At 43.3% G+C, this 19,587-nt stretch overlaps 1 protein-coding gene across 4 annotated transcripts; it reads left to right on the forward strand.

Annotated features, from left to right (window-relative positions):
- Window positions 1-885: 885 nt before the first annotated feature.
- On the forward strand, window positions 886-16,934 carry ZCCHC8 (zinc finger CCHC-type containing 8). Of its 4 annotated transcripts, none has more exons than XM_053279732.1 (14): window positions 886-1,353; window positions 2,965-3,007; window positions 4,072-4,146; window positions 4,852-4,957; window positions 5,865-5,942; window positions 6,501-6,604; window positions 7,119-7,184; window positions 8,512-8,575; window positions 9,300-9,442; window positions 9,920-10,062; window positions 12,810-12,934; window positions 13,458-13,541; window positions 15,064-15,193; window positions 15,433-16,934. In XM_053279732.1, exons 1-14 carry the CDS (start codon window positions 1,164-1,166, stop codon window positions 16,260-16,262), a joined length of 2,181 nt encoding a protein of 726 aa, XP_053135707.1. In that variant the 5' UTR covers window positions 886-1,163; the 3' UTR covers window positions 16,263-16,934. The 4 variants fall into 4 exon arrangements, with proteins under 4 accessions (XP_053135707.1, XP_053135708.1, XP_053135710.1 ...); XM_053279733.1 differs by having other exon boundaries at window positions 8,515-8,575; XM_053279735.1 differs by having other exon boundaries at window positions 887-1,353; window positions 8,515-8,575; window positions 15,064-15,181.
- The last annotated feature ends 2,653 nt before the right edge of the window (window positions 16,935-19,587 follow it).

The following is a 19,587-nucleotide window of genomic DNA, read 5'->3' on the forward strand; positions in this document are numbered from 1 at the left end:
CCAGGCCAGAAAGGGGTTAATGGGGTAGTAGAGTTGGTTTAAAAAACAATTAAGTATTTGTCTGAGGAAGTTCTTAGTTTTGGCACACATTGCTGTATAATGAAGCTATTAATAAAAGCAAGAAAAGCAAAATGTGTGTAAATTACTCTTAGGAATAATACATGCTTAATACTGAAGTGGGATGTGCTGCCTTTTGGAGGAAACATTTCTTTATGCAAAGCTTTGTGAATATTCACAAACAGTAGCTAGATCCTGTGAGGATTGACACTTGAGTTGCAACAGTGAGTTAAGCCCCTACGTTACTTTTGGTCTCAATAGGGTGATGGAAAAAAATGTGTTCACATTTGAAAGTTCCAACACCACCACAAAACTAGAATTGCAGGTTAAGTACTACAGCTTTATTTGGAATAGAAGCCCTGACCCTATGAAACTGAAGGATGTTGTTCACTGTTATGCCTTCAGCAGAAGAAGCCATTGTGTTCATCCTTGGCATCTTCTATAAAAGTGCTTTGGGAATGTCTGTTTAATAGAAACGTCTCTATTCCAAGCATAAAGTCAGGACAAGTATGTTTTTAAAGCACAACCTTTATGCTGCCATGCTATCAGATTTACTAAACTTTAGAAGTAAGCTAGCACTGTGGAGGCCTTCTAATTAGGGAGTGAGAAATGTCTAGTTCGTCAGTGTAAACTGGTGCATGTTGGGTTGAGAAAGGCCAGTGTGGAAAGATTAACTTTGTACACAAAACAAAAAATGGGTGATACTATGAGCCCATAGTAAGGTAGTACCTTAATACTATGTATTAAACTACATGTTCCAGCATGCAATTCCTCCGGAAGTTTGTCTACATGTCGGAAGTGTTCTGAGCTCCCGGCATGCCGTGCGTTCCGAACCTCAACGGAAGTAGAACTACAAGCCCCAGGAGGGGGAAGCTCCCGGGGCCTATGTAGAACTAGGCCTCTTTTGCCGGGGCATGCTGGGAATTGTAGTTCGTTCCTCCTGAAGGGGCTGGAGGTAGAAATCAAAAGCTCGGTCCTATTTCCTTCCCGAGATAGAGTCGCGGCCTCCTTCCCTTCGTTCTCCTTCGGCGGCTTCCGCGGCGGGTCGGTCGGTCGGTTTGCTGGCCTACCGGTCAGGTACACACATTTCCGTTACCCGCCTTAAGATGGCGGCTGAGGTGGATTTCGGGGACCGCGAGCTTTTTGAGCAGCTGGACGCCGACGAGCCGAAGCCCGTTCCGGCCACGCAGCCGCTACACACCCGCTTCGAGGAGGAGGAGGAGAAGGCCGAGACCGAAAAACTGCGAGAGCGCTTGCAAGAATGTGAGGAGACGGTCAGGCAGCTGCAGGCTGAGAATATCCTGACTGGGCAGGCCCTCGGCTCGAGCGCGCGGCTTCCGCCCTTCTTCGAGGCTGGGCGCTCGCTCCTCTTCCTCGGCGCCCCAGGCTCCTTCTCCTGGGCTGGTGGTGGGACTCGCGAGGGCGGCGGCCAGCTCAGGCTGAGTGAAGCTCCTCCTGGCAAGCCTGTCATGTGCTGCTAATATTACTCTCTTTCTCTCTGTCAAATACCGGAGTTGCTTGCAAGAGGCACCTGGCTGGAAGTTGGGGCTGGTTCTGGGCGACGCCAGACCCGAGCTGGCAGCAGCCCCAACGAGTGGGGGTGGGGTGGGGTGGGGTGGGGTGGGGGCTGCCAAGAGGTTCGCCACCAAGAAATTATTTGTTCTTTCTCTGTGTAAACTGCCCTGAGCCATTTTTGGAAGGGCGGTATAGAAATCGGATAAATAATAATAACAATGAGGAGGCAACTGCTTCCTGTTCCTAGTACCCACCTTCTACAGAGTGTGTAACACCCTGCAGAGAATGAAGCTACACACACACACACACACACACACACACACACACTTACTTTACAGAGAGAGAGAGAGAGGGCAGGGCCTTCTCCTGAAGTTCTTGCCTTCTAGAATGTCGCCTAGGGAGAAAGGACAGTGGAAGGAGACAGGCCAGTGTGTGTGCGCTCTCTCTCTCTCTCTCATGGTTTTCCTGTGTGTGAGGAAAGGGTTTTGTTCTGGGTGGCAGTATCAAAGTGGTGTACCTGCAGGTGCATTCAGAGTGGGGCCTCCTTGATTCAGCCTGACTGGGATCTAAAATTAACTGAGTGGACGTTAAAAAAAAAGAAGAAAGAAATGTGAGTGCAGGAACACTGGTGGAGACAGGGGTCACCCAAGGAAAATAGACATTTATTTCAGTTATAGGTAGGGTATAGCACAGCAGGGAAATGACTTGACTAGCAAGCCAGAGGTTGCCGGTTTGAATCCCCGCTGGTATGTTACCCAGACTATGGGAAACACCTATATCGGGCAGCAGCGATATAGGAAGATGCTGAAAGGCATCATCTCCTCACACTGTGTGGGAGATGGCAATGGTCAACCCCTCCTGTATTCTACCAAAGAAAACCACAGGGCTCTGTGGTCGCCAGGAGTCGGCACCGACTTGATGGCACACTTGACCTTTATGGAAACTAGGGGTTGTGCTGTGTAACAGGTGGGGTTTGTGGCATCTGAAGAAAGATAGAGAAGTGGCATCACAAAGTGTACTATTATTTATTATTCTGCCATCTATGTACATCTTACTTGACAACCTCAAGGGGCTTACAGTGTCTGAAAACAAGGGAGAAAACAGAGGAATTAGAGGTAAATACCAGTCCAACTGGTGCATATTCTTCAGGTATGGAGACATGGTCATTCCAACCCCACAACCACCACTTCCCCCAGCCACATTTGAGTCCCCAGGTGATTTATTCATTTGGTTACGGTTATTCTTGTACTGTTTCTCTGATTATACCTTCAGGACAGAGTAATTGTTCCAGATTCATTATTCTGAAGCATAAATACATAATTATCAACTGTCCAAAAATTATGTCTGTCGATGTTTGTTATGATATTTTAAATTCCTTAACAAATAATTCACATCGTGATCTTAGAAGAAAACTGAGCACACTAACCCGACCAAGGTATGTGCAAACGGCTTAGTCATCTGTGATATTTAGTCTATTCTTAAGTAAAAAGGTCATTTCTGGAATCCAAAGAACTACTTTAAGCATGCATAGGGGCTTTGGTATGCCTTCTGCTTATTTGTTTTAAATTTTGAGGAGCTGATCTTCCACTCCACCCTCAGTGAACATGTGAAGCTGTTTTCTACCGAGTTCTAGCCTGTTCATGGCTACTCCAACTGGCAGAAATCTTCTAGAGTTCCAGATGAAGGTCTTTTTCTGCCTTATCTGGAAATGTCAGGGTTGAATCTGGGACCTTCTGTGTGCAAAGCATAGGCCCTACCACAGAGTTTTGCAGGTGTGCTCCCCCCCATATCCCATGCCACAATATACATTGCTTTTGCAACTCCTTTCAAATGTGGTATGCCAGGTACATTTATGATGTAATGCACTTAATTTTTAGTTTTGTTTTCATTTTCGTCATTTAAAAAAAACACCACGATTTGTTATGTTGAAGCCGGGCTTTGGGGCAAGCCTCCTTGTACATGCAGGACTGTGGTTCTTTGGCTCCCAGATAGTCTTTCCTGAATATATAGAGTAAATGTTATTTAGTAACCTGTCACTTGAATATGTTAAGTAGTCACTAAAGGAGAGTGTTCCAAATAATGAACTCTTCACAGTTGTTTAATTCTTTCACTAACATTAAATTGAAACTTGGAATGCACAGAGGACAAGTGTCAGTCCTGAAACGCTTACAGACTTACAGTTTATAACTGGACATGGGAGAAAAAAGGAGGGAGAGGAGGAAAGTGGGGACAGAGTGAATGGGAAGAATATTCAATTTCAGTTACTTGTACTTGTGGTTAGTTACAGTAGATATGGGAGCTTGGAGGTAATGCTAAAGGCTTCATGGAAAAGCTGAGTTTTGAGGAGGGATTTGAAAGATATGGAAGCAACAATGTTCTGCTTAAAATTTTGTCATCTCCGATAAAATTGGCATGTTTTCCAACAACATCAAATATGTTTTTGTGAGGAATTGTTGAATCTACAACCAACTGTAATTCTAGTGTTGTGCTTTTTTTTAGTGAACTTATAGTGGATGATTCTAAACTTGATGGGCCTTTGTTGCAGATTTTGTTTATGAACAATACTATTTCAAAGTAAGTATTTTGTTGTTGTTATATTGGGCATGCTTATCTTTTAAAGTTCTTGGGTTTGTCTTGTGTGCATTCTGGATCACTGGACTTCAGCTGGTCAGTCAGGACTCAGAATTCTCTTCCACCCCAGTCTGTGTTGGGCCTTGCCAGCAGCAATAATTCTTTGTTTTTGTTCAAATTTTGTTTTAAAGAGATATGGTGGACAGTGTTCCCTGTAACAGCAGTTCCTGGATGATGCTAACTACAACTCCCATAATCCCCAGCTGCAATTGTAGTCACCCACATCTGGGAATCCCTGTTACAGGGAACACTGATGGTGGATAAGAATAAAGGAAAAATAGCAATACATAGATTTAAACTAATGTTGCCAGCTGGTGTCCCAGGTCTGAGAAGATTGAAAGCCCCTGTACTAGAGAGAGAGAGAGAGAGATTTTAACCTGCATTTAAAAAAAAAAAAAAACTTCCTTTAGCAGGCTTGGATTCAGGTTGAATTTTTGTAAAGCCACCAAAACACTGCACAGGACAAGTGCATGCACATATTTATTTATCAAAATTAGATTTGCAGGCTCTTATGAACCACAAGAAAAGTCTGGACAACAGAAGCCTCAGCTGGAATAGTATGCAAAAGCAATATCTAAGAGGGATGTTTTGTTCATGTAGTATTCAAAATAAGGGCAGTCTTATCTGTTGTAATAATTTCTTATGTAGGCAATATCATCAAGAAATAGAGGATTTTATATCTAGTTTAGCTCAAAGATATGAGGAGCAACAGAGTTCTGAACCTGACAAGACCTCCTTCAATGTCAAGCCTCAGGTATTTATTTGTTAATGGAGTGACTTAAACATGCTACTCACTTTGCGCTTGTTTTGCATTGCTGCTCTTATGGTAGGCTAACCCTGGTGCAGCCTTTGTTGTTTATGAAAGGTATAACCTGTTAAAAAGATAGAGAGAGGCACAAGAGTTACCCTTTTTTTCTTTGGCATACCCATATTTGCCTTCGTATGAGTGAGTTGTCGCAGTTGCCCATTGTAATGTGTCACCTTGTCATGCTGATGATGCTTCAGAAGAAGCGTGTTGTGTTTGCTAAAAGCTCAAACCCTGTTAAATCAGGGTGTCATTCGAGAGAACTATGTGTTGCATTTGTAGCTTCTTAGATTCTCTTCATTTTGATGAAATAGACTGGAGAGTATCACTCATCCATGTGAACACATGAAGCTGCCTTGTACTGAGTCAGACCATTGCTCTCTTAACCCAGTGGTGAGGTTACTCCATGCTTGTAGAGAGGATTCTTGTAAAAGTTTAGGCCAAAGGCTTCATGGGAGGTGGGTTGTGAGGAAGGGTCTGAAGAACTCCAAACAGGTTCAGAAACCCCACGTTCAAACCGGTTCGAATGCGGGGACGGGGTAGTTTGCACTCCCCCTGCCACCGCGCTTCACCCTCCGGTGCTCTGTGGATAAATTGCCCGGTGGAGCGGCAGTGTACTTCCTTGCCACCCTGTTGTTTTACTGACCAGAAGTGCCGTGTGCGTGTCATTGCCGTGCGTGCTCACATTGCATGATGCCACTCCGCCGGGCTATTTATCCGCATCGGTTCGGTGCACATCCCTATGTTCTGGGCAGGAGTTAAGGCATAAGGGGTAGCAAGGGAGAATGCCAGACACCTCCCTGCTGGCTAAAGATGAACTTAATCTTGCAAGCCATAATTTTATTTTTCTTGTTAGCCTTCTAGCTTTGTGATGGAAGAGGACTATAAAGTGACAAGCTCAAATACATCCAAAAAAATCAAGGAAGCTTTCAGTGTAAGTTATTTCTCTGTTTTGCAATACAGGAAGTCCTCAACTTACAAACAGGTCGTGTTCCAAAAGTTTGTAAGTCGACTGCTCATATTCCCAAGAGGGCTGACATGTTTGTGTGTGGGGGTTGGCGTTTGTAAGTTTGGGACTTCTTTAATGTAATATGTTATGGAGCTTTGTTTGTACGTATGGGTGTTTATAAGTTGGGTACTTGTAATTCAGGGAGTGCCTGTTTGAGTCAGATCTCGGAGTTTCCTGCCATGCCATTAACAAAAGGCTGACAAGATTTGTAAACAGCCATGCAATTCGTATTACCCTTAATTATTGTAATTAGCTGTGTAACTCTTGGAAAGTTGTATTTCTTATTAATTGGGCATGAACTTCTTGACATGCAAACTGGAAGGTCTGAATTGTGACTCTTTAAAACACGAGAACCATTCTTTGAATGTACTTAAATACAGTATATCAGAATAGACATTTGTGAAATATTTAAGTACATTTGAAAAAGAAGAAACTCTGTTTTATTCTGAAAAAAATACTGACACTTTTTGACTCTTTCTGCAGGTTGTAGGAAGTGTGCTCTATTTTACCAATTTTTGTCTTGATAAACTGGGGCAGCCTATACTAAATGAAAATCCTCAGCTGACAGACGGATGGGAAATACCCAAGTATCCTATTTAGCGAAATGTCATTCCCTTTTCCTGCTGCAAATATTGCTACTTAATGCAATCAGTACTAAAAGAGATTGAGTCAATCTGCATGTGTTGAATGCCTGCCTACCTAAGCCTAGAATTCTAAATGAAAGGTTACATACTGTTTTGTCTTTTTGTTGGGGGGGGGGGGAACCTATCGTGGATGAATGTCCTGCTCTGCTTAAAAATGCTGCTACTCTGCCTCAGTGTCTCATTTTGGGAAAGAGGATAAGGAACACAACAGGATGCATTGATCAAGCTGTCCTCTACTAGAAAGAGATGGCATGTTTTCAGCACTGACAGAGCTGTTCTTTCAAGCAGAATGTCACCATCTTGACTTTACCTTTCTTAAGCAAAAAATATTATGTAGTGACAATTTGTACAAAACTATGTTGGACTATAGTTAGAAATCAAGTATGTGTTTGTGTGCGCGCACACAGACAGATTCTATTCTGTTTCATACAATGGCAATTCCTTATTGAACACTAAGATACCAGCAAGTTTTCACACAGATTCTTTCTCTAGATGGACAAGAAATACAAGTGAAGCCTAAAAGGTTTGTATTTCTTTAAACCTATGAAGCTTTCTAGTTAGAAACCTAGACTCTATTGTGGTTGGTTGGATAGTAATAAGATCCTGTTGAGAATGGAGAACTGGTTAGAGTCCTAATAGAAAATCAATGCTTTAATCATGCTTAATGAAGTAATAATCTAGCAAATCATACAGCTAGTTCCATGTGCACATAAGGGCTTAGGACTCCCTTTCCCAAGCAGCAGCCACTGTCATGCAGTATGGTGAAACACTCTTATACACGAAGAAAGTTGGTGAAGCGTCTTGAGATGTGGTGATGGGCAGTGTTCCCTCTAACAGGGATTCCCAGATGTTGTTGACTATGACTCCCTGAATCTCCAAGCAAAAGCCATTTGGCCTGGCCTGGCCTTCCAGGGTTTGTGAACTGTTGTAAACTGTTTTAAATGTTTGCCCTCGTCTTCCAGGGTTTTTAACTATTTGAATGTTTAATTGTATTTTATTCTGTTTGTATAGTTCTGATTTTAATTGTTAATTGGTTTTAATTGTTTTTTATTCTGTTGTAAACCACCCTGAGCCATTTTGGAAGGGCAGTATATAAATCGAGTAAGTAAATAAATAAGTTGCAGCTGGGGATTCTGGGACTTGTAGTCAACAACATCTGGGGAGCCCTGTTAGAGGAAACACTGGTGATGGGGTGAGGAATGCAGTCTGCTGTGATCCAAAATGTGGTGGGCAGACAGGGAAGTCCAGCAGGCACTTGGAAGCTCTTGGGAGTCAAGTGCACCTAAAGTAGTTCTTTAAACGCCAGCCATCAGCCCCGTTCAAGGGATATGAGCCAGTGTGCTCCCACCTCCCCTTGCATGTGAAAGAATTCTAGTTTGTTCATCCACGATTCTGTATGCCACCTGGACCCAGGAGCTGCACTTTAACTATGATTAACAAATGAAGTTATTTGGGTTTCACCCTGTGGCTTGTAAACTGCAGCCCCCTGGGTTTGGACTGCCATCTAGCGTTTCCTTGTTTACTGCTGAACGTATATTTAGAGCGTTCATCTTTGTTTCTAGCATCCAAATTATAAACACACATGCATCTGTCACGCTGATGCGACACTTTCCCAATACAAAATTTTTAAACTACCATGATGTACTTTTGGTGTACTTGATTTTGAGCACTCCTGTGTTGTCATGGTCAGTTATTGACAATGAATTCTGTTTGTTTATGGTCAGAGATCAGCAGGAAATGCAATTAGCGAACAGAGTATACGAAGTGAAGTTTTAAAAGCACTCCGACTGTGATTACATGTTTAAGCTAACATTCAAAAGTCACTTTGTAAATTTGTTACTTCTGTAAAGCAGGCCCAAACCTCACTGCTTCAATTGTGGCTCTGAAGATCACCAAATGAAAGACTGTCCACAGGTAAATAGTCCTCTAGTTGTGTGTTGTATCTCCAGACCACGTCGAATATCAGTTGTAGCAAAATATGAGCACATTTGAATGTATTGAATTGAATTGCCCACATGAGTAAGTTTTATAATCTGTTTGTACATCATTGACAAATCTGATATTCTCCTTTAGTCCTTGACTGGGTTGTACCTCCCACTCACTCCAGTAGTGGTGCTGCAAGTTGGACACTGTGCCCTCCTGTGTAAGGAAGCTCCTTCCAGTTCAGCTCCTTTCTAATTTCTAGGGCAGTCAGTGGGGTCCTGTCATAGCTAGTGGAGGTCCAGCTTTTTATTCCCCTTCCTCTTGGATTTGTGAATTAAGGTAAGGGAGGAATTTGGAACGACCTACATTTGCAAATTAAGCCTACTGGCCAAGTCCTTTAGAGGCAGAGGCTATATGAAGAGAAGAGATTGGTGGTGATCACAAATAATGAGTGGCTAGTGATTTGTGGATCCCTGACTAGGAGAGAGCTTGTTGTTCAAGTTATCCATAAGCAGGGAATCATTCAGCGCATTCCAGACTCAAGGAGCAAGGTCTGCCTGCTCTGGTGGGATAGCTGCCTCCTCAGCCCATGACGATGCTTCTGATAGTGCAGGTAGCACGCTTCCTGATTCACTGTAGGATCACTCCAAAATTAATTTGCTTGTGTAACTTGGACATTTTAATTGTCTTCATTTTTCTCCCAACTGCATTTTAGCCACGGAATGCTGCCCGCATAAGTGAAAAAAGAAAAGAGTTCATGGATGCTTGTGGGGAAGTAGGCAACCAAAACTTCCAGCAGCGGTACCACGCAGATGAAGTTGAAGAAAGGTTTGGAAGGTTCAAGCCAGGAATCATTAGGTATCTTTTTTTCCCTCCCACTGAGAAAACACTGTTTCTTTCAGAGCAAAATAATGATAGAAACCACAGTTTGTTCATTAATGAAATGAGGCAAATTGTTCTGTAGGAGCCTTAATTTGAACTTAAAACTCGGTTGCAGTCAATTTCCAAGACTGGCCAGACTGATGGGAGTCAAATTTCAGGCCTGCCTATCATGCAATCTCCAACCCATTCAAAAGCCTTTGAGTAAAAAGTTCAAACCCAGAATGTTCTATGGATACAATAGTATCCCTTCCCATAGCAATTTGGCATCCATCATATTTGTGAGAATTTGCTGTATGTGGGTGGTGATATGCAAATATGATCACATTGGGCATAACTTTGAATACGTTTGAATTTGCATAAGTTTTGCACCGTTTATTTCTCAATTCAAGAGATCTTGTCAAATCCCGGTCGTCTTTGTATTTCTCATGGAGCTTATTTTTTTATGTGCTATAGTGAGGAGCTTCAAGATGCCCTTGGCGTAACGGATCAGACTCTTCCTCCCTTCATCTATCGCATGCGGCAGTTAGGTTACCCCCCTGGTTGGCTCAAAGAGGCAGAAATGGAGAAATCTGGACTAACTCTCTATGACGGCGAAGGTGAAATAAGTGTTGAGAAAATCTCTTGTTACCTTGCAGATTCCTTCCATAGCTGGGAATAGTCTGTCCGTTGCACTTGGCTTAAACTTTGGAAAAGGTTCTGCCTTTCTGGTTCCTGGATGAAGAGTGAAACTCTCAACGTTACAGTAGCTTTATTTACCTCTAGGGTCCACCTTGGCCTCCCTTTTGGATCTTTCCCAGGACAATCAAATCCACTAGTCATGGCAGCTAACAGGGTGTCATCAGGGTGTGTTGCTGAAGCTCTGGCACAATCCCCACGATCTGGATCATGATCCGTTGGCCATCACAAGGTAACCAGCAACAGCCACTGGGGGATGCTGTGCTGGAGTTGGACATGGCCAGTTGCTCTCCCCATGCTAAATAAGAGCATCACCATATTAAAAGGTGCCTCTTTGTTCAGTTAGCAGGGGCCACTATGGGATCCTGCTCTCACTCCCCAATATTTAAGCCCCTGGGATATTTTTGTTCACACGTACTACATTGAAATGTTGATATCTGAGAGGATGTCTAGGAGGGAAATCCAGCAGCTAGGAGTGTTTGGCGGGGCTACTTGGGACATGAAATGTTTCATGTTGGTTGGTGGTTGTATTTCTATACTGCCTGACTTAGAAATCTCCAGGCGGTGTACAAATTAAAAACCTAAAACAATATAAAACAGTTAAAATTCATAAAACAGATGAAATCTCAATAAATAAAAACACATGTACAATTTCAAACATGTTCATTCTCCTATGTATTTTTTCTAAAGTTCGTGTCTGCTTTCATAGAAATGTTCTTCACCCACTTTTGCTCTCAGTATTGCCCTTCTTTTAAATACGTTTTCATAACCTGTCAAGGTGTGTTTTTAAATTGTGGGAAGCCATGGCCTTTGGTTATAGTTGGCATCAGCTAACATCCAAAGTGCTGCTCAGCTTTATTAAAGGAAAGTATCCCCTGCCTTTTGCCTTTAAAAAGTCCACAAGGGGGCTGATGGGCTGTGTTAACAACTGCACTGTCCTTCCAGTCCTGGCTGTAGTGCTTGAGCAGCGTAGGTTGAAAAAAAGAAAAGTTTGCACTTGCTGTGACATGCGACTTTAATGAAGAATGGTGCTGTCTAAGAGGACAAAGTACTTGTGATGCTTATGGGCTGACATTTTTTGTTTCCGATGGTGTCAGCAGTCCATTTTAAATGTGTACTAATAAATGACCAATTGGTTTTAAAACTCTCACCTGGCCCCTCCGCTCTGTGGAGAACCAAGTCATCCTCCACAGCCATTGGCACATCGGGCTGCAACAGAGCTGGAGGCAAGCAGTGAGGCCTCTGCATCGGCCTGAGGAGGCCAAGTATCTTTTGCACCCTCTCCTCTGATAACTCCCCCCGCTTTAACTTTTTAAAAAATAATGTCAGCCCTTTGGGGACAGGATGATTAATTCTAAAGAATGCTGTAAGCTGCTCTGCTCTTTTTGGGAAAAGTGGGATATAAATGTAACAAATAGATAGATAAACTTTAGTCACAATGAAACAGATTAGGAAAGTAAAGTGTCCATCTGTATGTGATGGAGTAGCCTCTCATGGACTTTTAAACTCTGCTTTATGACTTTTCTATCGCGTGACTTAATAGTATTTCACTGTGGCTTGTCTACAGTGATTCTTAATAAATCCCACTTGCTACAGTGAGAGCTCAATCCTTTCCTCATCTCGCTCTTGGAGAGTTGTTTTGGCAATGGCTAACTAAGTATCATAGCCACCTAATGGCGCAGCAGGGAAATGACTTGCCTAGCAAGCCAGAGGTTGCCGGTTCAAATCCCCCGGTACGTTTCCCAGACTATGGGAAACTCCAGATCGGGCAGCAGTGATATAGGAAGATGCAGAAAGGAATCATGTCATACTGCGCAGGAGATGGTAAACCCCTCCTGTATTCTACCAAAGACAACCATAGGGCTCTGTGATTGCTAGGAGTCGACACTGACTCAACGGTACACCTTTACCTTAACTAAGTATAATAAAAATAACTTGGACTATTATTCTTTGAGGTTTGCCAGTGTGAAAAAGACTGACTAGGTAAAAGGCCTGCCTGCTCTCATGTAGACCTGCACATTCACTGAGGTTAGTTTCAGGCCCTTCTCCAGGTTCTCTTGCCTTCTGAGGTTAGGCAGGTAGCAATGGGAGTGGGCCTTCTCTTGTGGTACATCCCCCCGCCCCTGCCATAATGTTCTCCCTAAGTGCCACCTCTTATGATGTTTTGGTGCCAGATAAACAGGAGTGAAGAAATGTTGGCTCAGTTTATCAGCCAGACAAAATATTTTACTCGTCAAGCTATGTCGGTACATTGCTCATTAGGACTTTTTTTTCACTCGTCGGGCATCATTTTTCACTCATCACAGACTAGTAGACCAGTGGATTTCTGCAGCCCTGCAGATGAAGACTGTTTGATTTTTCCAGATCACTTTATGTTTGTATACATTGTTTGTATTGGTTTTAATCTGCTTCTGGTTTTCTTGGCTCTGCTTTTTAAATGCGTGTGTTTATATATTGATTTCATTGTAACTTGTTTTTGTGAGCCACCCCAGAAATAGAAATATCGAGGGGCAGGATAGAATCTATTATTATAACAAGTTGATTTTATTTAATCGAAGTGTTATGTAAGGAAATGGCACGTTCTGCCTTGATCAGCTTTACTTAACACATTTATATACCACCCTATATGAATTCTAGTATTTGCGACATGTTTGGTGCTTTGTTATAGCATCTCCTGGTAATGAAATGGAGGAGGAAGAATATTACCAACAGAACCAAAGTATCACTTATGATGTCTCCAAGCTGATAAACTATCCTGGTTTTAATATGTCCCCTCCAACTGGAGTCACAGACGTAAGTGCTAAAGTGAATTTGTTAGTTGATTTGCATTTTTATTCCACAACTGACCCCTTTCTTCTGAAGTGCTTAAGGCTGCATCCCCCCACCCCCACACGAGACAATAATCTGAGCCATTTTTTTATAAGATTGTAAACAGGACATAACAGACTCGTATGGTCCCTTCTCCCCCTCCTCTTTGTGCAAGAGGAGAAGAAAGTTTCCACTTTCAGTTTTGACTGTGTTTCGTTCAAACCGTGGTTTCCAGTAGATGAATTGTGGCTGGGATTATGGGAATCGTAGTCCAGCAACAGCTGGAGAGTCTCAGACTGGCCACCCCTTGTTTAGATGGGTGTGTGAACCCAGCCAAACTCTCTCTGCTGGTCGTCCTTTAATTACAGTTCACCCTTTGGCTCCCCACCCCACTTCTTGCTAAACCTGTGTAACAGAGCCCTGTGATGGATGTTGAACGATTGCCCTTGTGTTTTTTGTTCACCAATACCTCTTTCCTAATAGGAGCCGCCCATTTCTTTTCTTGCAGGAATGGAGGACGTTTGGTTCCATACCCCTCCAAGCATCTCAGCAGAAGGATATCTTTGCTCACTATCTGTCTACCTATCGTTCGGTGAATATATTTAAATTAGTTGTCTGTGTGTTACAAAAGCCCCCTCCCCCCCAGTTCTTTTATTTGCTCTAAAATAGGTTGATCTGGAGGGCATGTATAGATGTAGACTTCTGGTGAATGTTATGTCTGATACATTCTACCAAATCCTTCCTCAGTCTCTGGTCTTATTCTATTCTTTTTATAGTTGACTCCATCCCTGGGTCTCCTGGCAGGCAATGCTATATGAATTGCATTCTCCCCACACACACCCCAGTCAATTTTGCGATATCGCTAACTACCAAAATGTCCTAGTAATAAAAATGCCTTGAACTACTCTTGGGTGCTGCACAGATTAGGACTTTGGTAAGTTTCCAGAGTTTCAGGGAAACTACTGAGAACACTTCTGTGCACACCCTTGAGCTCCTGACTTGGTGTGCAGATGATAACCTTGAGGCTGCTCCCCCACTGATCCTAAAGGTGGTGCTCGAACATAAATTGACTCTTAGATGTCCTAAGGGCTTTCACACTGAGCCTGGAAGTCAAGATGGAATCCAGTCCAGTCCAGTCTAGTCCTGAAGACCCATCTCAATCAAAAGGGCTGCAGCATTTTACTTGAAGCCAAAATCTCTGGATCAGTTGAATATCTCTTGCTCCTTGACTTAGAGAGCTCTCCAATTTGCTCATTAATTTTCAGGTAGACACTTTTCTAGAAATCTTGCCTATAGTGGTTTTTATCTCAGAATCTGTTAACGTAAGTCATAGAAACGCTGGGTCCTATGAGGAGAAAATCTTGTCTTGTTGCTCTTCAAGAAAGGACAACTGCTTTAGACTCCTTCAGACAGGTTTAACCTCATGTTAACATTAATGAGGAATATGTAGTCCCATTGCCAGAAATGGAGTAGGATGTGCATAACGCATCACACAGGAGGAGAGCTGGTCTTGTGGTAGCAGGCATGACTTGTCCCCTTAGCTAAGCAGGGTCTGCCCTGGTTGCATCTGAATGGGAGACTTGATGTGTGAGCATTAGAAGAGATTCCCCTCAGGGGATGGAGCCGCTCTGGGAAGAGCATCTAGGTTCCAGGTTCCCTCCCTGGCATCTTCAAGATAGGGCTGAGAGAGATTCCTGCCTGCAACCTTGAAGAAGCTGCTGCCAGTCTGTGTAGACAGTACTGAGCTAGATGGGCCTATGGTCTGACTCAGTATATGACAGCTTTCTATGTTCCATAACTCAGTGCAAAACAGCAAAAATCCAAGCAATGTAATGTGTATGCAGTTGATTACAATCAAAATGGGACATCCAGGTGCTTCTCATCCATCCCCTTGGCACTCATTAAACAACTGGAAGGGAGGAGCAAAATAATAACTGCAGTAACAAAAAGCACTAGAAGCTAGCTTTTTTAAAAAGCTGAAAAGTCAGAGATGGTGTCTAGAAATACCCCTAAGGGACTTGGACAGCTGCAACCATGGCCAGAGCCCACAGGGAATGTAAAAAATGTTCTCATAGCAATGGTGAATATTCTCATTGTTTTTAAAACTTCCTCAGGCAAGTCCAAAGTCCAGCAGCAAAAGGTCTTCATCTCACCAGAGCACTCATCATCATCCCAAAAGACAGAGAGGAAACGGTGTTGAAGTATCATCAGCTGACATGGAGATGGATTCTGGTATATCTTTCGGTATTAATGCATCTACCCAGATAAACAAAGGTCACAAAACAACAAATACTGAAAAATTTCCTTCGCCCTCCAAGTCACCAGTTCTTAAAAATTCTGATCCATCTTACATATATAGTAGGTTAATGCCAATCATTGAAAAATTACCCACAACAATAGACTTTGTATTGTTCAAAGAGGATGAGAGCCAGGTAGGAATTAAAGCAGGAATACTATTAAATGACACCTTTTCCTAATTTCAGATTTGGAAGTGCCACCACACAGTTCTCCAGGTTATGATGGCTTCCAGTTTCAGCCTCCATTGCCTCCTGGGTCTCCACTGAGGGCAACTCCTCCCCCATTGCCACGAGGGACACCTCCTTGTACACCACCCAACTTCACCCCTCCTCGGCCTCCTACATCTACTCCACCACTTTCCCGGAAGACTCCCCCGAATGCTTCTTCCAATGATTCTGCTCCGCTGAGAGTAGAAGAGGCTGCCATGGATGAAGATACTTTGACCCTGGAAGAGCTGGAAGAACAGCAGCGTCTCATTTGGGCAGCCCTGGAACAGGCAGACAGTGTCAACAGTGACTCTGATATTCCTGCAGGGACTCCTTTAACAGGGAATTCTGTGGCATCATCACCATCCAGAATAGAGTCGGATGTTCTTCCAGAAGTAACAAGCCAGAAGTTGGATGTCTCAGAACCTGGGCCTTCAGACCACAGTGAGCAGCTGCCTGAAGCAGAGCAGTCTGAACAGAAACAGAGTTCAGCTGATGAATTGGTTGATTTAACGGAAGAGGAAGACTCCAACCACATGGATTCCGAAGACAAAGCCGAGAACTGCTCCTCAGCTTTAATAGGCGAGGTAAACCATGGTGAAGATGGCAACAACTCCCCTGCAATTACCAGTGCTGAGGTGTCTTCTAAAAATGCCAGCCCCATCCCTGACATGAGCAAGTTTGCTGCAGGGATAACGCCTTTTGAATTTGATAATATGGCTGAATCAAGTGGGATTTATCTCCGGATAAGGAGCGTGCTAAAGAACTCTCCCAGGAACCAGCAAAAGAACAAGAAGGCTTCCTTTTAATGGCTGCTGCAGTACAGTGGCACTCAGAAGATCTCGGTTGTGTCCATTAATTTGGAATGCTCTTTTGTACGTACTTGTATAAAAACACCAAGTTAAGAGCAGACCCAGTGCTGCTTTGCTCTTCTTAAAATTGTGTGGTTTTGTTTTTCCAAGTCTAGTGTGCAGGTCTTCCATTTTTATTTTAGGACCAGTTACTGCCTAAAAGTAAACGTTTCCACTAATAGAGAGGAGAGGAGAGGAGTGAGTTAGTCAACCTGTATTATGTTCCTCCACATAGGGATTTATCTTTATGCTCTCTTGACTTGTGAGTTTCAGCTGCAATAGTGGCGTTTTGTCTGTGCTGTGTCCATGAAACCTGTGCTTTCCACATTGAGCTGATCATCCTGTAAATACTGGCAATGGTTTTTTTTAAAGGTTCTAAACTTTTTAAAATGCTTTCCACCCCCACCCCGCCAATTAAACAATATAAAATTCTGGCAAGGAGATGGGAATGATCAGGGATTGTTTTGCAGTGATCTCTACCCTTTTTGAAAAGTTTTAGAAGTAATTTATGTGGGTCAATTTTTTTAGTGCTACTTCTGCTTTATTGGGTAACATTGTCAGATATTCAAATTTGCTGTACATATGTCGATGCCTATGTACAGAGATTTAATAAACACGATTTTTTGTAAATACTGTGTTTATGCAAGCATTCAGGTAAGCAATAGAAAACTATTGGCAAATCAAGCTGCGAAACTTAGTTGTGCTTGAATCACATTCTTCTTTGCCCCTGTATTTTTGTTTTGAAGGTCAGTATTAAAGGAAACATGCATCAGTTTAACTATTGACACTTCTTGGGGTGAGCATTTCCTCTATGCTTACAGTAGGCCCCACAGAGCAGCAGCAGGAATGCTACAGAGCTGGGAAGAGACACTGTAATCACTTCCTCTGTCCCTCTCCACACAGTGTGCAAAAAACTTCCAGTGTGAGAGAGTCATTTCCTGCTGTGCTGACCTCTGCACAGTACTGCCAGGAGGGCTCTGAGAGAGACAGAGCCCCTCTCTTAGTTGCTCAGTGGGGAAAGCTCTGATAGTATTCTATGGGAACTATCACCTCTGGATGGTGCTGGGGGCTGTGCAGAGTATACAGCTTTCGCCAAAGCGTTGCACGGGCCCAATGAATAATCGGGGGGCTGCACTTAGGGTTGATGGGGGCCACCATTGGTTCCCAGGCCCTACAGTGCAAAACAATGATCTATGATAAGGTAACTTGATGGTCTAGTACAGGGATTCTCAACGTTGGGTCTCCAGATGTTATTGTACTTCAGCTCCCATAATTCCCAGCCCCAGTGGCCTTTGGTTGGGGATTATGGGAGTTGAAGTCCAATAACATCTGGGGACCCAACGTTGAGAATCCCTGGTCTAGTAGATCAAAAGGTAGGGTGTAATTCAAATAAGTATTTCCAGGGCAGCTTCCAGTACTAAAATAGGCAGACACAGGTGGCGTCTATTCATAAATGGCACAAGTAAATGGAATAACCCTTGTCTTAAGCTGCATGCAGAGGTAAGGCAGAAAAGGTCATGCACACTTGGGACCGGTATAGTATATTATTTTTATCCCACCCCTCTTCTGGTGTTCCCTCTAACAGAAAATCCCAGATGTTCTTGACTACAACTCCCAGCATCCTCAGCCAAAGCCCACTGCAGCTAGGGATTCTGGGAGCTGTAGTCAACAACATCTGGGATTCCCTCTTGCAGGGAACACTGCCCTCTTCCATAATGAAACATAAGGTGTACAAGTGGGGGTTCCCAGGTGGCCTCCCATCCCAGGCCCTGACAAGACCCAGATCAGCATAGTTTCAGCAAGGTGGCTGCATCAGTTTGTTCCCAAGGTGGTTCCCAGGAGCAGGCCTCGGCTTCCCATGATCCTCTGCTTTCCCTCCATGTGAATGACCAAAATGGGAGTCCTTGTGGTTATTTTTAAGCACTTCTGTCCCATTCCTCAGTGCCCAAGCCTGCTTACCCAAGATAACATCTTCAATTAACAAACATTTTTTTTAATGAGCAATACAATGAAACACACCAAAGCTAGAATATGAGCTCCAAAGTGTGGAAATCTACAAGCCCTTTCTCATAACCTTGTGGTTCTAGAGTGTGAGATTTTTTGTTAATTTTGTATGGACCTTGTTATTGGATCAGTTGCAAGAAACGAATGAATGAGAACTGGTGCGGTGGTGGGAGAATGTATAAAACCATTTTTAGTTGTGAATTCTCTGGACAGGCAAAAGAGCCTCCGTTTTTAAGGTGCCACCCTTCTTTCTTGTTTTTGGAGCATTCCTGATGATCAGTACGTGAGGTAGGAATAGCTGTTGTGGCAGTGGCATTCTAGTCAATGACCTCCAAGCCAAGCACTCCCATTGCTGGTACTTATTAGCACTAGCATTGGGTCAGTTACTCCATGAAGACTGTAAACAAGTGATGCAACCATGGGAAAGAATTTCTGTCGGAACTCTTCTAAGAGAGTAAGGGAGCCAGCTGTTCTCTTTTGCTTTGAACCTTAATGCTGGTCGTAAGTCTCTCACTTAAAGATTTGGCATCTTCTAGCCCTCCTGTTAATAAAGGAACTGGCAGTGCATATGAACTGCCTTATTGGCAGATCAGCCATGTGGAAGGGCCATAGTTCAGTGGCTGAGCACATGCTATGCATGCCAAAGGTCCCAAGTGCCACCCCTGGCCATCGGCAGTTAAAAATGTGGGTGTAGAACTGGGTAGGACCCTCGCCTGAAATCAAGGAGAACCACTCCCAGTTGGAGTTGACAGTAGGTGGAACAGCTTTCTGATTTGGGATATGGCAGCTACTTGCCTCATGTTGAGCATTCGACTTTCAACAGTCCCCCAGGTGCCTAGTCCCAGCTCAGAAGGGCATGAAGGTGATAGCCACCCCCTGTTGTTTGTCTCCAGTAGTCCAGTATTTAGTGGTATACTGCCCCTGTACATGGATGTTTCATTTAGCTGTCATCGGTAAATGAGAGAATAAGACCTAAAAATCAGGAGCTTCTCAGACACTCTTTGAGTTACCATGTAGTTCAAATAAATCAGTGGATTTCAGTGTGAGGGGTGCAAATTAAAAAGAGAGAAACAAAATCACCTCCATCTAAAGGGTTACCTGCCTTCGCTACAGAAGATCGTAAATAGGTGGAGTGGTTCAAACTTTGTTTAAACTTGTCCATGCTTTGATTGGGTTTGTGTGAACCATGGAGAGCACATATACCGCCTTAAGTGTTCTCACCCAGTAGCTTTTTTAGTTTCTAGGCTTGCCCCAAATTAAAAAAAAAAAAAAGAATTAG

The sequence above is a fragment of the Hemicordylus capensis genome, chromosome 15 (genome assembly GCF_027244095.1).
Source record: "Hemicordylus capensis ecotype Gifberg chromosome 15, rHemCap1.1.pri, whole genome shotgun sequence".
NCBI lineage: Eukaryota > Metazoa > Chordata > Lepidosauria > Squamata > Cordylidae > Hemicordylus > Hemicordylus capensis.